At 34.0% G+C, this 19,968-nt stretch overlaps 1 protein-coding gene across 1 annotated transcript in view; it reads right to left on the bottom strand.

Annotated features, from left to right (window-relative positions):
* Positions 1-207: 207 nt before the first annotated feature.
* Positions 208-19,968, bottom strand: part of LOC130429844 (uncharacterized) — a 46,558-nt gene continuing 26,797 nt past the window's right edge. The window contains exons 22-56 of the mRNA XM_056758670.1: positions 19,582-19,749; positions 19,303-19,479; positions 19,025-19,198; positions 18,537-18,713; positions 17,680-17,853; positions 17,421-17,591; positions 16,369-16,536; positions 16,238-16,266; positions 16,090-16,147; positions 15,875-15,985; positions 14,326-14,499; positions 13,282-13,455; positions 12,806-12,973; positions 12,675-12,703; positions 12,527-12,620; positions 12,249-12,422; positions 12,038-12,124; positions 11,026-11,199; positions 10,767-10,937; positions 9,714-9,881; positions 9,583-9,611; positions 9,435-9,492; positions 9,157-9,330; positions 8,946-9,032; positions 7,528-7,701; positions 7,269-7,439; positions 6,216-6,383; positions 6,085-6,113; positions 5,937-5,994; positions 4,526-4,699; positions 2,948-3,201; positions 2,300-2,465; positions 1,886-2,044; positions 1,410-1,492; positions 208-863 (exon numbers count right to left, since the gene is read on the bottom strand). Of these exons, the coding sequence (XP_056614648.1) occupies positions 802-863; positions 1,410-1,492; positions 1,886-2,044; positions 2,300-2,465; positions 2,948-3,201; positions 4,526-4,699; positions 5,937-5,994; positions 6,085-6,113; positions 6,216-6,383; positions 7,269-7,439; positions 7,528-7,701; positions 8,946-9,032; positions 9,157-9,330; positions 9,435-9,492; positions 9,583-9,611; positions 9,714-9,881; positions 10,767-10,937; positions 11,026-11,199; positions 12,038-12,124; positions 12,249-12,422; positions 12,527-12,620; positions 12,675-12,703; positions 12,806-12,973; positions 13,282-13,455; positions 14,326-14,499; positions 15,875-15,985; positions 16,090-16,147; positions 16,238-16,266; positions 16,369-16,536; positions 17,421-17,591; positions 17,680-17,853; positions 18,537-18,713; positions 19,025-19,198; positions 19,303-19,479; positions 19,582-19,749 (4,666 nt within the window). The 3' untranslated portion in view covers positions 208-801. The remainder of the gene's footprint in view (positions 864-1,409; positions 1,493-1,885; positions 2,045-2,299; positions 2,466-2,947; positions 3,202-4,525; positions 4,700-5,936; positions 5,995-6,084; positions 6,114-6,215; positions 6,384-7,268; positions 7,440-7,527; positions 7,702-8,945; positions 9,033-9,156; positions 9,331-9,434; positions 9,493-9,582; positions 9,612-9,713; positions 9,882-10,766; positions 10,938-11,025; positions 11,200-12,037; positions 12,125-12,248; positions 12,423-12,526; positions 12,621-12,674; positions 12,704-12,805; positions 12,974-13,281; positions 13,456-14,325; positions 14,500-15,874; positions 15,986-16,089; positions 16,148-16,237; positions 16,267-16,368; positions 16,537-17,420; positions 17,592-17,679; positions 17,854-18,536; positions 18,714-19,024; positions 19,199-19,302; positions 19,480-19,581; positions 19,750-19,968) is intronic.

The following is a 19,968-nucleotide window of genomic DNA, read 5'->3' as shown; positions in this document are numbered from 1 at the left end:
AGACGCCCTATATGTAGGATGATTCCCAAAGGGCACTAGGTTGCTTGAAATAACATCTGACACCAAAGACCAAACACAAACACAAACACATACACATTTTTTTTTTACTTTTTCCAAACTTTATATTATATAAAAAAAATTATAATATTTAAAATTTATTTAAAAATTATTATACATTTTTTTATTGAAATGTGAATGAAACCAAAATATAGAAATACAGTTTTTATTTGCCCTTTTTTCATAAACAAATAAATGACTCCTTCATAATTTAATTTGTGCGTCCCGTATTCGGGACGGCGACAGAAAGAGAGTTAAACAACTTTGACATTTTTCAGTTGAAAATTTGTCTAAAAGACTAAATATTTGTTTTGAACAAACAGAAATCACAATGAAATTTGCAGAAATTCACAAAATAAACGATCTGTGCACTTTAGATTAGCGAAACAACAATTACTGAAATAATGTAGAGATATAATTTACAAATACTTTAGCAAATGTTTTTTATACATTCAATGTCAAATTGTTGATGAAATACCACATATACTAGAAGAACAGCTTCAGTATTTCTTTAACCTTCTCTAATCTTCTTTTATACACATTCATATATTATACATGATGTTGATGAAGTGTGTCTTGTTTAGATCTTCAGACTATTTACACAGAAAAGTTTACGAGTTCACTGTCATAGATAATAAAGTAAAAACAAAACCAAGAACAGAACATAACTAACATCTATATTAAACTAAACACAGGGAGCTGAAAACAAACAATGAGTTTGTCAAGACGCTGTATAATTAAACCTCATAAAACCACACAATCTCTATCTGTGCTCTGACCACCTTCAACTTGATCCTTTGGTTTAACTACAAGAGAAAAACACAAAATTATAATTTATTTAAAGTATTCATATATTAAATGTGTTTCTATTAATGCTTCTTATTTGATAGACTGAGCCTAAGAGCATCAAAACAACAGAAACATTGGAGAGGGTCACACATTTCATCACAATACACAAATAAATAATGTAATACTTCTCTTACACTGCTAGATAACATTCAACACATCACATGATAAAATATGAACGTGAGGTGCTTGTTCAGGGTTTATAGGAATAAAGTTTAGCAGATGGATAAATATACTGTTACCTCACGAGCAGAAGAAAGACAAAAGCCTGTTATTTAATTCTCACTAAGAAGTATACTGAAGAAAATATTTGACAAAAAAGAGAATTGCACTTAAGATGAATTACAGGAAGTTTGTAAAAATTGTCCTAAGAAAGTCTAACTAACCAGTGACATTATAACATTGTGTTTGAGTCTCGTTCTATTTCTGAAGCTGAATCTGACTTTAGGGATGTTAAGAATTGAGGAACTAAGAGACTTTGTGATTGAGAACGTTTATCCAAATACCATTTTGAGATGAAGTGTCCCCGTCTTCCTCATCTGATGATAACTGGACATCCCGTAGTTTGGGAAGAAGTGGCCAAAAAAGACTGTAAGGGGATCAGAATTAAAGAAGATATAACAACTTTCATAATAAAAGAATATTAATAATAAACAGAAGGACATTGTGGTATTGATCAATCACAATAAAGAGTTGAATAGTTCAGTAAACTAGTAACAGGTTCATTGTGTTATTAAACAGTATTGTAGTCAAATGTAGATGTTATGAGATCCAGGAGGACACGATGAGGAGAACAGTGATGATGTAGTGTACAGTGAGCTGAAGTATAAGATAGTGTGATGAAGTGAGGAGGGTGAACTTGACTTTGTGTAAGAACTCATATCAAATCACAGATTAAACCCAAATAAACAGATTCATCCTGAAGTTTTCATCTAATAATCAATAGAATAAGAGAAGAATGATTCAATCCATCTTTACTCACCTCAGTTTACAGTTTGAGCTCTTTAGCACTTCATGAAGCCGCTTCTGGTCTTTTATATTACTGTAACGCAGATCAAGCACCTTTAAGAACTTTAATGCTTGTGTCTGAGCCAAAGTATCAGCTAAAGCAGTGACATCTGTGATATGACACTTATATAGACTAGAAGAAGACAAACAAACAGAGAAAGAGAGATTATTTGATCCCTTTACCAGATCACAAAAGAACAGAACGATACACAAATAAACAAACTAATACAAATGTGACACATATAAAGTGAATTGAGCTTTTTCCAGAGCAAGTGTTTTGTTTTAATCGTATAAAAGACTGAACAACAAATCTTCTCTTGTACATCTGTTGATCATTTAAATAACAAAAAGCTTCAATGAAAAGTGTGTTTTTATTTTAATGACTCACTTCAGTTTCTCCAGTTTACATTGTGAATGTTTAAGTAGTCGACACAAGAGCTTCACTCCGGTGTCCTTTATTTCATTTCCACTGAGGTTCAGTTCTCTCAGATGTGACGGGTTTGAACACAGAGCTGAAATCAGCTTGTCAAGCTGTGTCATTGTAATACTGCATCTACACAGACTGAAGAGAGACAGAGAGAATAAAACTGTGATGTTATAAATGTTATGATTATTTTCTGATGAGCTGAACAAAGTTAAACTCTCAGAATCTGCTTCAGCATCGTCTCAATTCTGTTTGCTTGAAGCTATTTTCTTCTAAACTATTTCTAAAAGTCTTTCAATCTTTATTACAAGTAAACACTTTGTTATAGAATTGACTTGTGATATAAACAGATTGTTGATCTCAAATCCTGCTGCGACTCTTTTTCTTTAAACCTTCTGTTCTCTAAATCTTACTGACAGATGGTCTTGTGTATAATAACACAGATCAATGATTAATGTAAATATGCAGTAAATAAACACACTTAATATAAAGACTAGTGAGGGTTCATAAGAATTATTAATGCTGTAAACAATGCAGGATGTTCATGTCACAAATAAATAAAGAGTAAAGCTCTCTGCTCACTGTCACTAGTCTAGAGAATATATTGTGTGTCACTTACTCGAAGTGTTTTCAGTCTGAATTGTGAATTACTCAGAAGAGCACAGAGATGTTCAACTCCTGAGTCTCTTAGTGGATTTAGACTCAGATCCAGTTTTCTCAAGTGTGACGGGTTTGAATTCAGAGCTGAAGTCAGATCAACAAGACCTTCATCTGTCAAACCACACGCTCTAACCTGTATTGAGACAAAGTGAGAGAGAAGAAATGAGAAAATAAATAAATGACAGCGTGAGGAAGAGATTATTTCACTAGATCACATGATTATAATGTAAAGTTAAGATTTAAGAATAATGGACACAAGTACATAAACAAATGTCTCAGTTTCATAAGACAATGTTGTGACTGTCTGTGTTTATATAATAACAGCTGATGAATCTAGTGAGATGAAGTCTCTAGTCTCTACTGTATCATCACTTAATCTTCTTATTTTGAGCCGCTGTAACTTTGTTCATTGTTAGCGACTTCACTCCACATGTGAACATTAATACACTGATAATGACATCATCACACCAACCGGACTAGATAAACAAATCCAAATTAAACACGTAGGTTTTGTGTCGCTCAGTCAGATGTTTATGATCTCTGATAACCAAACACTCCAGCAGCTCTTCCTCTTCTCTAAAGAAGCTCTCCCCCTTTTTGCTGTATTTCTTTGTAATAATAATGGAGGTTATTAAAAAAACTCAGAATAGTGACATCATGAACCCGGGGAGAAGAGGGCTGTAGTGTGATCCAGCCGTTCTCTGTAGTCCTTGAAAAGCAAATTCTGTTAAAGACAATATCTCACTTGGCTCTGAACTTTGAGCTTTATCATTTTGCAGTTATTATTTACGCTCTAACAGCAACATTACACACAAACTAAAGGTTGAAAAAGGGATTGTGGGGAATGAGACCTTTAAGGACATATATGAGTAAACTGCAAAGTTTCCTTCATCACAGAGACCAGTGACGTCTGGTCAATAGAGAGTAAATGATTCAGATTGATAATCCAGAGAAAAGATTGAGAAACTTGTTCAATCAATGTAAGAAAATTAATTATTGCAAAATAAAATTAAAATAAATATTTCTTTGCGGTATATTCACTTGGTAATTGTTTTACACCACCAGACGCAAATCCATTAGAAAAGAAGAAGACATTTGTCACCGCATCCAGTGTGGACAACATTTATTATCTATTGTGAGGTGACCAGATGTTATCACACTTATGACATGACTACTTACCTCCTTTTCAACAAAGATTTGCAAACTAAACAGTGCACTTACTGTAAAAAATAACTATGAATAGTTATGTTAGTTTAATTTTTTTGTTTTTACAAACATAAACACTTTATGAAAATATAGCCTAAGACACTTAGCATTGTGTTATACTGTGAAAACAAAACTGGATCAGCAGATGAGAAAATCTGTCAACTGACATCAAAAAAAAAAACATGTCAGATGATTAATATTGGCCTTGAACTACTGGTCAGTCAGTAACATCAGACCTGTTTAGTCTACACTTGAAGTCACTCATTTAAAATACAACATTGAATTAAAGCTTAAAGTAGAAACACTGTATAAACAAATCCTCACATGAGTGTGTTGATGTGACAGTGTTTGTCCTTCAGTAGATCACAGATCTGATTCACTCTTGACTCGTCTAGTTCATGATCACTCAGATTCACTTCTCTCTGGAGTAAAGGATTTATACCAAGAGTTTCTGTCAGATACTCAAAGGCTTTCACTGCAGAAGAACTGCTCAAGAACCTGAAGAAAACAAGAAAATAAATTCAAGTTAACCAAACTTGATGTAATAAAAAACATAGAAGTTGTTGCTTAATTGTACTTGATTCTCTTGAAAACCATATACTTATGTTTGTTGTTGCTGTCATAGTTTCACAAGTCTTACCATAAAACACAGCTTTGGCCTTGGTGTTGAGACTTGAGTTAAGAGAGATTCTAAAACAATATGTATAAAAGCCACGATTGGACTTTTGCTGCTATCCATTTTTAGCTTTGATGTGTCTGTGCCCAATTTGTATTACTTTAAAACATATGCTTTAATGTATCCTTCTCACATTTGTAATACTTTGGTCACTTAAATAAGAATACTTTATGTAGTTTATTATTATTATTTTGAATTTATTACAAAATTAATTTCATGTCTATCCTTGAATCACTTCTAATCACAACTAATCAAGATTGATGTAGGATATAGACAGTAATTAGTAATAAGTGATTAAATACTTTTTAGAGAGAGTACATTTTACAGTAATCTAAATACCCTATTGAATATGTAATTAGTAACTAGTAATTCATTACTTTTTCAGGGTAACTTACCCAACACTGAGGGAACAAACAATTTATTAAAAGAAAGCGGTGAGTATAAAGGGCTCAACACAACAGTCCAGGACAGGGGCATCAGGAGAACTGACCCTCCGGGCTGACACTAGTTTCTCCCAAGATTTTTATCTCCATTTATTTTAACAATCTAAGCTCATGGTCTAAAGCACACAGTGCAAGTGCACTTATAGCCTGTATGAATCAGCTTTTGCTAGTTTATTGATGGAAAAAATGGTCTAAAGGGTTTTTCCCTTTTATCTTAATGAGTAATGGGTGTGTTTGAGGAAAACGTGTAGAAAATCAATCAGAGTCTCATTCCCTTTAAGAGACCGCTGCTCTCGCCCCATGACTGATTCACTATTTACATGACAGAATTTGCAAGAGCAAAGACTGAACGCTTCTCTAGTGAGGAACGGCAGACATTATTAAAGTGTACTTGAAGATCAAACTAAGACTTGTCCTGTAGATGTTCTGCTCATGCGTGAGGTTAAGCATTAATCCCGCGCCATCTATAAACACACCTCGTTTTCAAACCAGAACACACTGGTGCCGCAATGCGCCGGGTGTATGATAGAGCACATTGTGTAAATATATCACCAATATAATGTCCATAATTAATTATTCACCATCTGTTTTTTTGTATTATTTCATCACATCTCACCTGACAGTGTTGAGTTTACACTTGTGATCTTGTATTAACTGATAGATGAGTTTGACTCCTGTTTCTCCAGGATCATTTCCTCTGAGATCCAGCTCTATCAGATGTGATTCAGGGTTTGATCTCACAGCTGAATATAAACATTTATAACCTTCTTCTCCAATACTGCACTCGGACACACTAGAGAACAGAAATGAGGACAGATAATGAATCAGATATTCTAAAGTTTAGCTGAATACTATCAATGAAGATAAAACTCTCACTACAGACAACAATACTGACGTGAGTTTGTGTAGTTTACAGTTGTTCTTCAGTCCATCAGAGAGACGCTTCACTCCTGAATCCTGTAGATGATTGTTGCTCATGTCGAGCTCTTTCACACTGATGTTTGATGATAAAACTGAAGCTAAAGCTGAACAACTTTCTTCTGTTAGACCACAATCTCTCAATCTGAAACATTACACAACACAAACATCATTCATCATGTGTGTATTCAGAGATTGTTTCAACTGACTTTACAAACATGATTCACTTCAACACAAATATAAAAACCTCACAGTTAAACTGCTCATCTCATGTTCTCTATTTCAACAGTGTGATCACATGATGTGCTTCTCTTCTTTTAAAACATTATATAAAGTGATCCATCATTACTGTGATCTTTCCTTCTCAATGAAACAGGTTTTGGAGTGCAGCTATAACGTGTCAGAGGAGAACTGGCCCTCACTGCTGATTCTGCTTTATCACAAGATTTATTTTCTTCATTTCAACATCTTAAGGTTTTGGTTTTATTAAACTGATAGTATTAGTTTAGCTTACGGTTAATTCTGATAATATAATGTAATGCTACGGTACATTTAATGGTAATACTGCAGTTGTGTATTACACTTCTGTTCTTGTAAAGATATGTCTGATTTAATATGACACCTGTTATCTATCCAATGAACTTATCCATAGTTTCATAATTCTCATATAAAAAAATATATATTCCAATTGATTTATGAGGACAGTAAAAATGTGCAATAATATAATTTTGATATTTTTGAATATGATTCAGTGATTGATCTCACAGCTGAACATAAACATTTATAATCTTCTTCTCCAATACTGCACTCGGACAGACTAGAGAACAAAACAAACACTTTTTATCTGCATAATCTTTTCTTTTTCTTTGTTCTTCAGATGGAAATCACTTCATGTGCTTGGAGTTAAAATTCAATTTAAAACAGCTTGACTTCAGTCCTTAAGCTAACATTACTTAATAATTGACTCAATTTCAAGCTTAACAGTCTTATATGACCATTGTTGTGTAGATGATGTCATAGATTAACCTACTTGAGTATCTGGAGTTGACACTGAGGATTCTTGAGTTGGTCACAGATGTGTTTGAGTCCTGAATCCATCAGTGGACTGTTGCTCAGATTCATCTCCTTCACGAGGGTTTTACAGGAGAGAACAGCAGCTAGAGCTGAACACTGATTCTCTGTCAGCTCACAATCATTCAATCTAAACACAATAACACAACATCATCTCAATAAACATCACCTGTCTGACAGTCTGTACTGTATGAAGTTCTCGTGTATATGATACTCACATGATTTTAGTCACTTTGCTGTGAGAGTCCATCAATAGAGCCGAGAGTTTCTCTCCATCCAGATCTCCCAGTTTATTGTGACTCAGATTGAGTTCTTTCAGCAGTAATGGATTCACATCTAGAGCTTTACAGAGATGATCACAAGCTTCTTCTGCAGCACGAGTCTTCAGAAATCTACACACAAAAGATCATGTGTTCATGTTCAGCACTTCACATGTGTAACTGAATGAAATGTCTTCAGTATTAACAGATTCAAGAGGTCTGTTGTGTGTAACACACAGTGTGAGTCTGCTGGATTGAGCTCATCCAGAATGAAACTGACTCATTTAACACTTAATCATGTCAGATGATTATTTTCTTGTGCGCAATTCAAATCTGACTTTTAATAGTTTAATCACAACTAAACCTAGTTCAGAGAAATGTGTCTACATTGAGAAAAAATAATTCCATTCCACACCAACGTAAACGGAGCCCCATAAGGCAGGAAAGAGAAAAATATTTTTAAAGCTTTTGTGTTCTCTAGCAAAAATATTTTGGTTGTCTTGCAAAACTTTTCGGTGAGTTCGAATAAACACGTCATGTCCAATGTCCCGCTGGCAGAGTTTTAGACCTGCGCTGCACGCTAACAGTGGAGCGGTTCGTAGAGTCGCAGATTTCCAGACAAATAGTGCTTCAGCTAAACGTTATCACACAAATATCACACTGTGATCCGTAACTGAAATATTTGATGTTCTACAGCTAAACTTTTTTTGTTCTTCTTTCATTTACTGCATTTTTTTTAAATAATTTCTCTGATCTATGTTCTGTTGTGTGATATATCAGACTTAATATTTATATAAGATTTGAAAGCTTTTATCACCTGACAGTGTTGAGTTTACACTTGTGATCTTGTATTAACTGATAGATGAGTTTGACTCCTGTTTCTCCAGGATCATTTCCTCTGAGATCCAGCTCTATCAGATGTGATTCAGGGTTTGATCTCACAGCTGAATATAAACATTTATAACCTTCTTCTCCAATACTGCACTCGGACACACTAGAGAACAAAATCATGATTATAAATTGTTATCTTTTCATAACCACCTGTACATTAATGTTCACAGTATATAGCCTTCTGTATATATTGTAGTAGATACCGACTGTCATATTGTCATAGAACATTTGTATAATATTCCCCTAATATTGTATTCTGTATTTATTCACACTGTATATCCTGCACTTGCTAATTGCACTTCTGGTTAGACCTAAACTACATTTCGTTACACTGTACTTGTATATATGTAATGACAATAAAGTTGAATCTAATGTAAATCTAATCTAAATAAAATAATACATTTTTAAAAATAAACGTGTGAATTATTTGAACAATATTTTATTTCTCTGAAGGGAATGAAATGAACATGAATGTAAATACATACTCTAGTTTGTGTAGTCTGCACTGTGAGTTTTCCAACAGATCAGAGATCTTCATCATTCCTGAATCTTCTAGTTTATTTTTACTCAGACTGTAGAAAGAACACAAAGTTAAAGTTTCATCTAAACATTTATCAAGATTATATCAATGTCACATCTGATGCTGTGATACTGAACAGTTGAAATATAAACTCATAATAAAGATCAAGTCCTCACATGAGTGTATTGATGTGACAGTGTTTGTCCTTCAGTAGATCACAGATCTGATTCACTCTTGACTCGTCTAGTTTATGATCACTCAGATTCACTTCTCTCTGGAGTAAAGGATTTATACCAAGAGTTTCTGTCAGATACTCAAAGGCTTCAACTGCAGAAGAGCTGCTCAAGAACCTGAAGAAAACAAGAATTATATAATATACAAGTTTATTTATTTACTGTCACAACATTATATTACAGCAATGAATATTAAAGCACCCTTGGTTATTAATAATCACCTGACCGTGTTGAGTTTACACTTGTGATCTTGTATTAACTGATAGATGAGTTTGACTCCTGTTTCTCCAGGATCATTTCCTCTGAGATCCAGCTCTATCAGATGTGATTCAGGGTTTGATCTCACAGCTGAATATAAACATTTATAACCTTCTTCTCCAATACTGCACTCAGACACACTAGAGAACAGAAATGAGGACAGATAATGAATCAGATATTCTAAAGTTTAGCTGAATACTATCAATGAAGATAAAACTCTCACTACAGACAACAATACTGACGTGAGTTTGTGTAGTTTACAGTTGTTCTTCAGTCCATCAGAGAGACGCTTCACTCCTGAATCCTGTAGATGATTGTTGCTCATGTCGAGCTCTTTCATACTGATGTTTGATGATAAAACTGAAGCTAAAGCTGAACAACTTTCTTCTGTTAGACCACAATCTCTCAGTCTGAAACATTACACAACACAAACATCATTCATCATGTGTGTATTCAGAGATTGTTTCAACTGACTTTACAAACATGTTTCACTACAACACAAATATAAAAACCTCACAGTTAAACTGCTCATCTCATGTTCTCTATTTCAACAGTGTGATCACATGATGTGCTTCTCTTCTTTTAAAACATTATATAAAGTGATCCATCATTTCTGTGATCTTTCCTTCTCAATGAAACAGGTTTTGGAGTGCAGCTATAAGGTGTCAGAGGAGAACTGGCCCTCACTGCTGATTCTGCTTTATCACAAGATTTATTTTCTTCAATTCAACATCTTAAGGTTTTGGTTTTATTAAACTGATAGTATTAGTTTAGCTTACGGTTAATTCTGATAATATAATGTAATGCTAAGGTACATTTAATGGTAATACTGCAGTTGTGTATTACACTTCTGTTCTTGTAAAGATATGTCTGATTTAATATGACACCTGTTATCTATCCAATGAACTTATCCATAGTTTCATAATTCTCATATAAAAAAATATATATTCCAATTGATTTATGAGGACAGTAAAAATGTGCAATAATATAATTTTGATATTTTTGAATATGATTCAGTGATTGATCTCACAGCTGAACATAAACATTTATAATCTTCTTCTCCAATACTGCACTCAGACACACTAGAGAACAAAACAAACACTTTTTATCTGCATAATCTTTTCTTTTTCTTTGTTCTTCAGATGGAAATCACTTCATGTGCTTGGAGTTAAAATTAAATTTAAAACAACTTGACTTCACTCCTAAAGCTCACATTACTTAATAATTGACTCAATTTCAAGCTTAACAGTCTTATATGACCATTGTTGTGTTGATGATGTCATAGATGAACTCACTTGAGTATCTGGAGTTGACACTGAGGATTCTTGAGTTGGTCACAGATGTGTTTGAGTCCTGAATCCATCAGTGGACTGTTGCTCAGATTCATCTCCTTCACGAGGGTTTTACAGGAGAGAACAGCAGCTAGAGCTGAACACTGATTCTCTGTCAGCTCACAATCATTCAATCTAAACACAATAACACAACATCATCTCAATAAACATCACCTGTCTGACAGTCTGTACTGTATGAAGTTCTCGTGTATATGATACTCACATGATTTTAGTCACTTTGCTGTGAGAGTCCATCAATAGAGCCGAGAGTTTCTCTCCATCCAGATCTCCCAGTTTATTGTGACTCAGATTGAGTTCTTTCAGCAGTAATGGATTCACATCTAGAGCTTTACAGAGATGATCACAAGCTTCTTCTGCAGCACAACTCTTCAGAAATCTACACACAAAAGATCATGTGTTCATGTTCAGCACTTCACATGTGTAACTGAATGAAATGTCTTCAGTATTAACAGATTCATGAGGTCTGTTGTGTGAAACACACAGTGTGAGTCTGCTGGATTGAGCTCATCCAGAATGAAACTGACTCATTTAACACTTAATCATGTCAGATGATTATTTTCTTGTGCGCAATTCAAATCTGACTTTTAATAGTTTAATCACAACTAAACCTAGTTCAGAGAAATGTGTTTACATTGAGAAAAAATAATTCCATTCCACACCAATGTAAACGGAGCCCCATAAGGCAGGAAAGAGAAAAATATTTTTAAAGCTTTTGTGTTCTCTAGCAAAAATATTTCGGTTGTCTTGCAAAACTTTCAGTGAGTTCGAATAAACACGTCATGTCCAATGTCCCGCTGGCAGAGTTTTAGACCTGCGCTGCACGCTAACAGTGGAGCGGTTCGTAGAGTCGCAGATTTCCAGACAAATAGTGCTTCAGCTAAACGTTATCACACAAATATTTGAAAGCTTTTATCACCTGACAGTGTTGAGTTTACACTTGTGATCTTGTATTAACTGATAGATGAGTTTGACTCCTGTTTCTCCAGGATCATTTCCTCTGAGATCCAGCTCTATCAGATGTGATTCAGGGTTTGATCTCACAGCTGAATATAAACATTTATAACCTTCTTCTCCAATACTGCACTCGGACACACTAGAGAACAAAATCATGATTATAAATAAAATAATACATTTTTAAAATAAACGTGTGAATTATTTGAACAGTATTTTATTTCTCTGAAGGGAATGAAATGAACATGAATGTAAATACATACTCTAGTTTGTGTAGTCTGCACTGTGAGTTTCTCAACAGATCAGAGATCTTCATCATTCCTGAATCTTCTAGTTTATTTTTACTCAGACTGTAGAAAGAACACAAAGTTAAAGTTTCATCTAAACATTTATCAAGATTATATCAATGTCACATCTGATGCTGTGATTCTGAACAGTTGAAATATAAACTCATAATAAAGATCAAGTCCTCACATGAGTGTGTTGATGTGACAGTGTTTGTCCTTCAGTAGATCACAGATCTGATTCACTCTTGACTCGTCTAGTTTATGATCACTCAGATTCACTTCTCTCTGGAGTAAAGGATTTATACCAAGAGTTTCTGTCAGATACTCAAAGGCTTTCACTGCAGACGAACTGCTCAAGAACCTGGAGAAAACAAGAATTATATATTATAACAGTTTACTGTCACAACATTATATTACAGCAATGAAGATTAAAGCCTTAAATCATACTTGGTTGTTAATCCTCACCTGACAGTGTTGAGTTTACACTTGTGATCTTGTATTAACTGATAGATGCGTTTGACTCCTGTTTCTCCAGGATCATTTCCTCTGAGATCCAGCTCTATCAGATGTGATTCAGGGTTTGATCTCACAGCTGAATATAAACATTTATAACCTTCTTCTCCAATACTGCACTCGGACACACTAGAGAACAGAAATGAGGACAGATAATGAATCAGATATTCTAAAGTTTAGCTGAATACTATCAATGAAGATAAAACTCTCACTACAGACAACAATACTGACGTGAGTTTGTGTAGTTTACAGTTGTTCTTCAGTCCATCAGAGAGACGCTTCACTCCTGAATCCTGTAGATGATTGTTGCTCATGTCGAGCTCTTTCACACTGATGTTTGATGATAAAACTGAAGCTAAAGCTGAACAACTTTCTTCTGTTAGACCACAATCTCTCAGTCTGAAACATTACACAACACAAACATCATTCATCATGTGTGTATTCAGAGATTGTTTCAACTGACTTTACAAACATGATTCACTACCACACAAATAGAAATAAAACAAAACAAACCAACTACAATAACAGTCAAAATAATTATACAATAACAAAAATCTCACATAACAATCACGCAGGTAAATTCATCATCTCTTTCTATTTCTAAACATGACACAGATCGTCATTTACAACTTTTTCCAACCCATTAGATTATTGAGTGAAATAATGTCATCTTCATATGACACTTTAAATAAAGATCAAGTCCTCACATGAGTGTGTTGATGTGACAGTGTTTGTCCTTCAGTAGATCACAGATCTGATTCACTCTTGACTCGTCTAGTTTATGATCACTCAGATTCACTTCTCTCTGGAGTAAAGGATTTATACCAAGAGTTTCTGTCAGATACTCAAAGGCTTTCACTGCAGAAGAGCTGCTCAAGAACCTGAAGAAAACAAGAATATTAATTCAATGCAATGTAATACAATTGTTGTTTCATTGAAACATCAGCTCTGATGATTCTTATTTACTAAATGATGTAACAACAGAATCACTATTATAATGTCCATACGCATATTTTCAGCATGTTATTTATTTTCTATTATGTCATCACATCTCACCTGACAGTGTTGAGTTCACACTTGTGATCTTGTATTAAGTGATAGATGAGTTTGACTCCTGTTTCTCCAGGATCATTTCCTCTGAGATCCAGCTCTATCAGATGTGATTCAGGGTTTGATCTCACAGCTGAATATAAACATTTATAACCTTCTTCTGCAATACTGCACTCGGACACACTGTAGAAAGAACATTATATTTGTTACACTTCATATTAGTTCTTCATTTTTTGGATCAGAAAGTTTCATCAAAGTTGTCGTAAAACAAGAACAACAACCGTTCTTGTCTTCTGACAACTTATTTGATTCACTTCAAACGTTGAATACTGTCATTGCTCTACTGCCTCTTTGCATTTTGTCACTTTTGCAGGTCTTACACAATGAATTTCTAATGTTTTCAAGCAGTGAAAACCCATTTTTCTCCTAGCACAAACTGTGAACAACATGCATAGACAGCTATATTTAATATCACGTGCTGTGCCACATTTAGCACCATGTACTTTAGCTGAAATGGTTTAACTGGAGAAAATAACTCACAATTTATTGCTTTAATAGACATACCAGTTTTTCTTCTCAGATCGATAACATTAAAAAAATATCGGTATTTGGCCAATTAACATTATGGCCCATGATTGATTTTGCATCCCCAATTGTATTTCACTGAAGTTAATGGAATAAGCATGAACGTAAACACATACTTGAGTTTCTGCAGTTTGGATTTAGCATTTTCCAATAATTCAGAGATCTTCATCATTACTGAATCTTCAAGTTTATTTCCACTCAGATCAAGATGTTTCAGATGTGATGGTTTTGATTTGATGGCTGATATCAGATCAGCAAAACCTCCTGCTGTAATACTGCTGTTACTGAGACTGCAGAAAAAGAACACAAAGATACAACAACTTTACCAAATTTATCCAACTAATAGTGAGCTTTTCTCAATATATTGATATTAAAATAGCACTGATGCTTGATGCAAAATGACTGCAGTGTTGTATAGTAGAGTTATAAAGTCATTTTTACTTTTACTCAAGTGAATTTTACAAGTATCTTTATTTTATGAAAACATTGTGACTTTGTAAGAAAAATACTACACTACATTTTAAAGCATATAGCATATATTTTACTCCACAACATTTCATAAATATTTTTTTGTTTTTCATTTTTTACCTTTAATACAGTAATTAAGAACATTCCAGATGGAACATTCTTCCAACATTTCTGGTAGTTTTCCATTATTCAAAGTAAAAAAGTTAAAACTTTAAAAGTAAAAATAATTCGCAAAAGAAAGTATTAGATGTTAATGTTCTTGAGTACAAATATTTATGAAATATAAAAAGCATGATTTATGCTTTGTAATGTAGTGAAATATTAAGTAAAATATTGAAAAGTATTAATTATAAAATATTTATTTCTGCACATCATTATTATTTTTTAATTAATTTGCAAATGTACATTTTTTTATAAAACATTATTAGGCTTCGCCTATCGAAACGCCCTATCTTTACTTAGTCACAAGAAATGGTACGAGGGCGGGGCTTCAATGAATGACCGATTGCGAACTGGCCTACAAATCTGACTCTCTTCTGTTGGAAACACCCAACTTTCAACAATCCAATCAGTACTAGATGAACAAATCAAGTCCCTCCTGAATATTTCTCTCTTTGTCTAATAATGACAATCGCTACTTCCGTTTCATGCCGAACAAAACCAATGTATTTAAAACTATTTAAGACATTATCATCCACCATTATCATAAACATTGAGAATATACTGATAAACACAGAAAAAGGATGCTTGCGGTTTGGTTATTTATACTAAATAAGAACAAATGTTTACCACCATCAGCTAATGACCGAGAGAAAGAGACAACCTCATTGAAACCTCATTGTTAGTTAATCTAAAATCTCCACATTGCCCCTTTAAGTTTCATCTGTATGAATTTTGAAATTTGTAACAAACCCCAAAATAAAAAATATATACATGCTTTAAAATAGTTTCAAAGTCTAAGAGTTACTGAATTCTTACTGAACACATCACTAGAAAATAAACATCTACTTCATAATCCTCTAAATCTTCTACAGAAAACTTCTTCATGATCAGAACCAGATGTTGAAAATATCACATCACATGACACAATCTCATATAAATCATCAAATATAAAAACAGTTTAAAAATCCTCACATGAGTGTGTTGATGTGACAGTGTTTGTCCTTCAGTAGATCACAGATCTGATTCACTCTTGACTCGTCTAGTTTATGATCACTCAGATTCACTTCTCTCTGGAGTAAAGGATTTATACCAAGAGTTTCTGTCAGATACTCAAAGGCTTTCACTGCAGAAGAACTGCTCAAGAACCTGAAGAAAACAAGAATTAAATATTATACCACTTTACTGTCAAAACATTATATTATAGTAATGAAGATTAAAGCCTTAAATCATACTTGGTTGATAATCCTCACCTGACAGTGTTGAGTTTACACTTGTGATCTTGTATTAACTGATAGATGAGTTTGACTCCTGTTTCTCCAGGATCATTTCCTCTGAGATCCAGCTCTATCAGATGTGATTCAGGGTTTGATCTCACAGCTGAATATAAACATTTATAACCTTCTTCTCCAATACTGCACTCGGACACACTAGAGAACAGAAATGAGGACAGATAATGAATCAGATATTCTAAAGTTTAGCTGAATACTATCAATGAAGATAAAACTCTCACTACAGACAACAATACTGACGTGAGTTTGTGTAGTTTACAGTTGTTCTTCAGTCCATCAGAGAGACGCTTCACTCCTGAATCCTGTAGATGATTGTTGCTCATGTCGAGCTCTTTCACACTGATGTTTGATGATAAAACTGAAGCTAAAGCTGAACAACTTTCTTCTGTTAGACCACAATCTCTCAGTCTGAAACATTACACAACACAAACATCATTCATCATGTGTGTATTCAGAGATTGTTTCAACTGACTTTACAAACATGATTCACTTCAACACAAATATAAAAACCTCACAGTTAAACTGCTCATCTCATGTTCTCTATTTCAACAGTGTGATCACATGATGTGCTTCTCTTCTTTTAAAACATTATATAAAGTGATCCATCATGACTGTGATCTATCTTTCTCAATGAAACAGGTTTTGGAGTGCAGCTATAACGTGTCAGAGGAGAACTGGCCCTCACTGCTGATTCTGCTTTATCACAAGATTTATTTCTTCGTGACAACAGCTTAAGGTTTTGGTTTTATTAAACTGATAGTATCAGTTTTGCTCACGGTTAATTCTGATAATATAATGTAATGCTACGGTACATTTAATGGTAATACTTCAGATGTGTATTACACTTCTGTTCTTGTAAAGATATGTCTGATTTAATATGACACCTGTTATCTATCCAATGAACTTATCCATAGTTTCAGAATTCTCATATAAAAAAATATATATTCCAATTGATTTATGAGGACAGTAAAAATGTGCAATAATATAATTTTGGTATTTTTGAATATGATTCAGTGATTGATCTCACAGCTGAACATAAACATTTATAATCTTCTTCTCCAATACTGCACTCGGACAGACTAGAGAACAAAACAAACACTTTTTATCTGCATAATCTTTTCTTTTTCTTTGTTCTTCAGATGGAAATCACTTCATGTGCTTGGAGTTAAAATTAAATTTAAAACAGCTTGACTTCACTCCTAAAGCTCACATTACTTAATAATTGACTCAATATCAAGCTTAACAGTCTTATATGACCATTGTTGTGTTGATGATGTGATTTATGAACTCACTTGAGTATCTGGAGTTGACACTGAGGATTCTTGAGTTGGTCACAGATGTGTTTGAGTCCTGAATCCATCAGTGGACTGTTGCTCAGATTCATCTCCTTCACGAGGGTTTTACAGGAGAGAACAGCAGCTAGAGCTGAACACTGATTCTCTGTCAGCTCACAATCATTCAATCTAAACACAATAACACAACATCATCTCAATAAACATCACCTGTCTGACAGTCTGTACTGTATGAAGTTCTCGTGTATATGATACTCACATGATTTTAGTCACTTTGCTGTGAGAGTCCATCAATAGAGCCGAGAGTTTCTCTCCATCCAGATCTCCCAGTTTATTGTGACTCAGATTGAGTTCTTTCAGCAGTAATGGATTCACATCTAGAGCTTTACAGAGATGATCACAAGCTTCTTCTGCAGCACAAGTCTTCAGAAATCTACACACAAAAGATCATGTGTTTATGTTCAGCACTTCACATGTGTAACTGAATGAAATGTCTTCTGTATTAACAGATTCATGAGGTCTGTTGTGTGAAACACACAGTGTGAGTCTGCTGGATTGAGCTCATTCAGAATGAAACTGACTCATTTAACACTTAATCATGTCAGATGATTATTTTCTTGTGCGCAATTCAAATCTGACTTTTAATAGTTTAATCACAACTAAACCTAGTTCAGAGAAATGTGTCTACATTGAGAAAAAATAATTCCATTCCACACCAACGTAAACGGAGCCCCATAAGGCAGGAAAGAGAAAAATATTTTTAAAGCTTTGGGTTCTCTAGCAAAAATATTTCGGTTGTCTTGCAAAACTTTCAGTGAGTTCGAATAAACACGTCATGTCCAATGTCCCGCTGGCAGAGTTTTAGACCTGCGCTGCACGCTAACAGTGGAGCGGTTCGTAGAGTCGCAGATTTCCAGACAAATAGTGCTTCAGCTAAACGTTATCACACAAATATCACACTGTGATCCGTAACTGAAATATTTGATGTTCTACAGCTAAACTTTTTTTGTTCTTCTTTCATTTACTGCATTTTTTTTAAATAATTTCTCTGATCTATGTTCTGTTGTGTGATATATCAGACTTAATATTTATATAAGATTTGAAAGCTTTTATCACCTGACAGTGTTGAGTTTACACTTGTGATCTTGTATTAACTGATAGATGAGTTTGACTCCTGTTTCTCCAGGATCATTTCCTCTGAGATCCAGCTCTATCAGATGTGATTCAGGGTTTGATCTCACAGCTGAATATAAACATTTATAACCTTCTTCTCCAATACTGCACTCTGTCAGACTAGAGAACAAAATCATGACTATAAATAAAATAATACATCTTTAAAAATAAACGTGTGAATTATTTGAACAATATTTTATTTCACTGAAGTGAATGAAATGAACATGAATGTAAATACATACTCTAGTTTGTGTAGTCTGCACTGTGAGTTTTTCAACAGATCAGAGATCTTCATCATTCCTGAATCTTCTAGTTTATTTTTATTCAGACTGAAGAAAGAACACAAACTTAAAGTTTCATCCAAACATTTATCAAGATTTTGATTCTGAACAGGTTGAAATAAAAACTCATAATAAAGATCAAGTCCTCACATGAGTGTGTTGATGTGACAGTGTTTGTCCTTCAGTAGATCACAGATCTGATTCACTCTTGACTCGTCTAGTTTATGATCACTCAGATTCACTTCTCTCTGGAGTAAAGGATTTATACCAAGAGTTTCTGTCAGATACTCAAAGGCTTTCACTGCAGAAGAGCTGCTCAAGAACCTGAAGAAAACAAGAATGAAATATTATACCACTTTACTGCCACAACATTATATTAAAGTAATGAAGATTAAAGCCTTAAATCATACTTGGTTGATAATCCTCACCTGACAGTGTTGAGTTTACACTTGTGATCTTGTATTAACTGATAGATGAGTTTGACTCCTGTTTCTCCAGGATCATTTCCTCTGAGATCCAGCTCTATCAGATGTGATTCAGGGTTTGATCTCACAGCTGAATATAAACATTTATAACCTTCTTCTCCAATACTGCACTCGGACACACTAGAGAAGAGAAATGATAACAGATAATGAATCAGATATTCTAAAGTTTAGCTGAATACTATCAGTGAAGATAAAACTCTCACTACAGACAACAATACTGACGTGAGTTTGTGTAGTTTACAGTTGTTCTTCAGTCCATCAGAGAGACGCTTCACTCCTGAATCCTGTAGATGATTGTTGCTCATGTCGAGCTCTTTCACACTGATGTTTGATGATAAAACTGAAGCTAAAGCTGAACAACTTTCTTCTGTTAGACCACAATCTCTCAGTCTGAAACATTACACAACACAAACATCATTCATCATGTGTGTATTCAGAGATCGTTTGAACTGACTTTACAAACAATATTCACTACAACACAAATAATAATAACACAAAACAAAGCAACTACAATAATAGTCAAAACAATTATACAAAAACAATAACATCAAATAATAATCACGGAGGTAAATTCATCATCTCTTTCTATTTCTAAACATGACACAGATC

Source organism: Triplophysa dalaica, chromosome 10, assembly GCF_015846415.1.
Source record: "Triplophysa dalaica isolate WHDGS20190420 chromosome 10, ASM1584641v1, whole genome shotgun sequence".
NCBI lineage: Eukaryota > Metazoa > Chordata > Actinopteri > Cypriniformes > Nemacheilidae > Triplophysa > Triplophysa dalaica.
The sequence above is the reverse complement of the archived record's forward strand: the minus strand, read 5'-3'. Positions and strand labels throughout refer to the sequence as shown.